General features: G+C 35.5%; 2 gene segments (V, D, J or C); both read right to left on the bottom strand.

The window, feature by feature from the left end:
* Window positions 1–1,446: 1,446 nt before the first annotated feature.
* LOC124397179 overlaps window positions 1,447–5,619 on the bottom strand; it is a 12,938-nt gene continuing 8,765 nt past the window's right edge. The window contains 1 exon segment of the V gene segment in view: window positions 1,447–1,850. Within this exon segment, the coding sequence occupies window positions 1,540–1,850 (311 nt within the window).
* Window positions 2,630–3,209, bottom strand: LOC124397182. The segment is given in 2 exon segments: window positions 2,630–3,039; window positions 3,115–3,209. Coding segments are annotated over 2 exon segments (351 nt in total).

The following is a 5,619-nucleotide window of genomic DNA, read 5'->3' as shown; positions in this document are numbered from 1 at the left end:
AAAATAAAGTAAACAAAGTAAAACAATTTCATTCATTGTTGTAACTTTCACAATTGTACTGGTTAAAGTTAATTAAAACACTTGTGAAAGCATGGAGAAAAGTCAAAGAATTCAATAATAAATATTAAACAGTATGTATAATATATTAAATAATAAATGTTACTTATAGACAGTTTGATTCTTTAAGCTCCATGAACACACTGCTTGTGAAAATGTGAGTTTGTCATGTGACTAGAGCACATGTTTTTGTACTGATGTTTAAGGAGAAGTATCACTGTGTCGGGCGCAGTAATACACTGCAGTGTCTTCTGTCCTCACTTTGTTCATCTGCAGATACACCTGCATCTTACTGTTGTCTCTGGAGATGGTGAAGCGGCCGTTAACTGCACTGGAGTAACGTATGTTACTACTATCATACATAGATGCAACAAATTCCAGCCCTTTTCCAGGTGCCTGTCTGATCCAAGCCATCCAGTGGCCACTAAACTCTAATCCAGAAGCTGTGCAGGTCAGTTTATGAGACTGATCAGGTTTGATGATCACTGAATCAGACTCGATCAGTGTCTGACTGCAGGAATCTGAAATACAACAATACAATTTAAAGTGTGAGAAAAAGTATTAAAAATCATGAAAATGTTTATATGAAATAAATAATAAGACTAACATTGAATGAACATTGCTAAAGTAAAGTAACTCAAAACTCTGCCTGGTCCCATCTCAAAGAATGAACACAATTCCTGTTGCTGGAAATGAACACAAACTGCTGCTGTGTTGTCGAGCTGAATGTATCAATATAAATGGTTCAAATGCAGGATTTGGTTTTCATGACACGCCCACTAGAGATGTCAAAAGATTCACAGAGGAATAACCATGAAGAGAAAAAACACTTACTGTAAGACTCCAGCTGTGTTTCATGCTGTCAAGTCCATAACTGCTCTTTACTCATTAGATATCATGTCCTTTTAGTCCATCACTGTGTGTCACTGTAACACTCAGAACTACATGAAGATTTCTGATCACTGATAATCACTGAATAACACAAAAAGTGTCTCAATAAAATCCAGCAGAAGTAGAGGAGCTCAGGGACTTCAATAAAGAAGGTTCAGCGTTTAATGTTTCACATCAAGGAAATGATATTAAATTGTAATTGTTGGAATAATAAGGGTCTCTTTTTCATTGTGTACCCTTAATAACATTTAATGTCAACTTAGTTCCTATTACAGTATTTCTCTATTACTTTTGTCGGAGCTTCAAATAGAGAATATAAATAATTATCTTCTGACCAATCAGATTTAAAAAGCATACTGATGTATCGCCTCAGTGCATCTTGGCGGATCAAATCATTTCCAAAAACTCTGCTTTATATGTCAGTAATTTTACAGAGTCTTACAGATGATTTAGTTTTTTAATAAAGAAGGAAATAAACCCCCTTTTGTTAATAATAAATGTCTGTGGGGTTCAGTTTCCTGCTGAGGGAATATTTACAGCTCATGAGGAAGTGCTTGTGTAAGTTGTTGTACAGCTCTGCAGTCTGTTGTATCAGTGTGAGTCTCGTGCACAGTAATAAACAGCCGTGTCTTCAGCTTTCAGACTCTTCACTTCTAGATACAGCATGTTTTTATTGGTGTCTTTAGTGATGGAGAACTGGCCCTGTAGAGACTGAGCGAATATAGTGCCAGTGCCAGTATCAATGCGCCCGATCCACTCCAGTCCTCGTCCTGGTTTCTGACGGATCCAGTGCATCCAGTAGCTGCTAAATGTAAATCCAGAAGCTGTGCAGGTCAGTTTATGAGACTGATCAGGTTTGATGATCACTGAATCAGACTCGATCAGTGTCTGACTGCAGGAATCTGAAATACAACAATACACAAATTTAAGTGTGAGAAAAAGTATTTAAAAAATCATGAAAATTTTTATATGAAATAAATAATAAGACTAACATTGAATGAACATTGCTAAAGTAAAGTAACTCAAAACTCTGCCTGGTCCCATCTTAAAGAATGAACACAATTCCTGTTGCTGGAAATGAACACAAACTGCTGCTGTGTTGTCGAGCTGAATGTATCAATATAAATGGTTCAAATGCAGGATTTGGTTTTCATGACACGCCCACTAGAGATGTCAAAATATTCACAGAGGAATAACCATGAAGAGAAAACACTTATAATATATAACACTTGTAAGACTCCAGCTGTGTTTCATGCTGTCAAGTCCATAACTGCTCTTTACTCATTAGATATCACGTCCTTTTAGTCCATCACTGTGTGTCACTGTAACACTCAGAACTACATGAAGATTTCTGATCACTGATAATCACTGAATAACACAAAAAGTGTCTCAGTGAAGTCCAACAGAAGTAGAGGAGCTCAGGGACTTCAGCGAAAAAGGTTCAGAGTTTGATGTCTCACATCAAGGAAATGATATTAAATTGTAATTGTTGGAATAATAAGGGTCTCTTTTGCATTGTGTATCCTTAAAACCACTTAATGTCAACTTAAATCCTATTACAGTATTTCTCTATTAGTTTTTGATGTAAACTGCCTTTATATAAACAGACTCTTTGTGTTAAATGTAAAAAAGGATGTCTATTATGAAAGGAGGAAGAGAAAATAAAACCATTTTTGTTTATAATAAATGTCTGTGGGGTTCAGTTTCCTGCTGAGGGAATATTTACAGCTCATGAGGAAGTGCTTGTGTAAGTTGTTGTACAGCTCTGCAGTCTGTTGTATCAGTGTGAGTCTCGTGCACAGTAATAAACAGCCGTGTCTTCAGCTTTCAGACTCTTCACTTCTAGATACAGCATGTTTTTATTGGTGTCTTTAGTGATGGAGAACTGGCCCTGTAGAGACTGAGCGAATATAGTGCCAGTGCCAGTATCAATGCGCCCGATCCACTCCAGTCCTCGTCCTGGTTTCTGACGGATCCAGTGCATCCAGTAGCTGCTCATTGAGAATCCAGAGACAGTACAGGACACAGTGACTGACTCTCCAGGTCTCTTCACCACAGAAGCAGAGGAGGTCAGGGACTGTCCATAAGAATCTAGAAGAGAAGAGTAGAACTAGGTTATGTTGTTATAATGTTTATAAAGACAGAATGGCTTTAATGTAAACTTACATGAAATGAGTCCAAATAAAATCGAATATCTTAAAATCATTTTTCTCTGAGTTGTGCTTCACCCAAAATTAAAGTGGATTGGAGTGATATCTATCACAGAGCTCACTGGATACTAGAAGAGCCAAGAACATGCTGTTTATAGTCGACTCTATTTGAATAGGGAGTGTCCATGACCACTATGGATGTATTAAATCCACCTCCACAAGCTGCTCAGTGTAGAGATGATTATAATGACTGAATATTGTGTAGAACCAGTTCTTTGTAAGAACCGTTACTTATGCAATGAACCTATAAAAACATAATCCATTTAAATAATAATTTCTCCAAAATGTATAAGTTTATGCACTGTACCATCAAATAAATATATATATAAATTAGACAATCTGTCATCTTGCCCCCCTTGCAAATGCTTTTGAATTTTTCCATGTATTCAGGATTTTCATGCTGTATGTAATTCTGTTTAATGTCATGACGCTGATCATAGCGACGTGGGAAAAGAGAGATCACCTAAATGTGCAGAAAGTGACAGATTGATGTTTGCACAGTAACTGATGAGTTTGCACAGACTGCCCTCTAGAGGCACATTAGTGTCAACATTGCCAGAATAAGAATAAGAAATCTGGAGGAAATGGGAGACGTACAAGGTTTCTGCTGTCAATAAAGCAGCAATACAGATCAATAAATAATCAATTCCAAATCCTGTGTCCTAAAGAGCAGCAGTGTAACCGATGTAATGTTGTTTAATTGACCCTACAAACTGAAAAAAATTAAATAAATTCATTTATTAATTCATTCATGAAATACATTTGTGGGAGAGTTAGATAAAGAATAATTTATGTGTGTATCTAAATATGTATTTTAGACATTCTCTTACAATGTACACTGTATGAGGATTTTTTGTACAGGGATGTTGTTGATGTGTATCACTGTGTGGTTTACGAGCGCAGTAATACACAGCTGTGTCTTCGGTCTGCATGTTCTGTCCTGTTAATGTTACTGTGTTGCTGGACGTGTCTCTGGTAACCTGAAACCTGCTTTTTAGTTTCTCACTGTAGTAAGTGTTTCCATCATAACATATATTTCCGATCCACTCCAGAGTTTTTCCTGCAGGTTGTCGTATCCAGTGTACAGTAGGTACTTGTTACTGAATATCCAGACACTTTACAGGTCAGAGTCAGTGACTGACCAGGGGTTATTACTGTGGATCCGGTCTGGATCAGCTCAACACAGAGACCACCTGTTAAAGAAAAGTTATTTTATTGTTCCAAAAGCAAAAAGCAAAACTGTATTATATGTTAAATGTAGAAACACTTACAGTGTACGGCTGCCAGCAGCAGCAGCAGTAGTGATGAAGAGATCATGGTGTGTGTTGAAGCAGAATCAGTAAAAGCTCTTGGTGTGTGTTGTTTAAATTTATAACAGAGAAGGACATTTGCATAGAGACACTCCTTATCTTAAGGGACATTTGATGCAATTCTACATATCAGTATCTGTATCCATTACATGATCCATTATTGACCATATTTTTTACAGATAACAGAAAACCAATGTTTATCATCTTCCTGTTCTTAAAAAATGTCTGCTTTTAATACTTTATTCTTTTTTATACTAAAAATAATTTTTAAAAATCTAAATTGAGGCCATTAAAAAGGTAAAACACAGTCCCTTGCATAAGGATTCATGCTTCCACATTTTGGCAAAATAAACAGCTTATTTAAGACGTATTATATGTTATATATAATAAATCTAGGGTATAATTAAACTGTCTATAATATTGAAAAGATGCAGAAATCTATACAGCTTGGATATACAGTATTATCTGCTCCATCACCTTCTACCTTATTAGTTCATATCATACAAATGACACTCCTGCTATGAAGAAATTATTTTTTGAAGATGTTTCTGGTAATTTCATATTAAATTATGCAAAAATCTGACAAATCACTCAACTGCATACAAACAGACACACACACATGATGGTGGTTATATGATGGTTTAAAGAGGCTTTGCTGCTTAAGGGCTTGTAAATCCAGCAATCATGAATTTGTCTTCTTACCAGAAAATCTGCTGTATAACAGAATATCAATATCTAACAGTTTATCAGTCAATAGTCTAATTTAAAAGTCGAACATACAATTGATATATACAGAAGAAAGCAAGTGTAAAGGGTTAAAACGGGTTTTGGAGCCTAGTCATGATCTGAATATTAATGCAGTAGCAGGACACCAGGCATCTTATTTTGTACCTTATTTGTTGAACACTGCTGCCTCCTTTGGTGGTTTTAAATAATGCACCTCAAACTATTATTTATAAAAAATTTTGTGCAGCATAATTGAAATAAACAAAGTGTTTATAACAACTCTATTTATTTGACAAATGTATAAACAGTATAAATCTAATGTGAACAATAATTTCAACAGAAATAAAGACAAAACCTTGTTTCTAATATATATATATATATATCAATAGATGATTTTATGACAATGATGTCGCCTGCAGAACAAT

Source organism: Silurus meridionalis, chromosome 14 (assembly GCF_014805685.1).
Source record: "Silurus meridionalis isolate SWU-2019-XX chromosome 14, ASM1480568v1, whole genome shotgun sequence".
Lineage (NCBI taxonomy): Eukaryota > Metazoa > Chordata > Actinopteri > Siluriformes > Siluridae > Silurus > Silurus meridionalis.
This window is presented reverse-complemented; position numbering and strand designations above follow the sequence as displayed.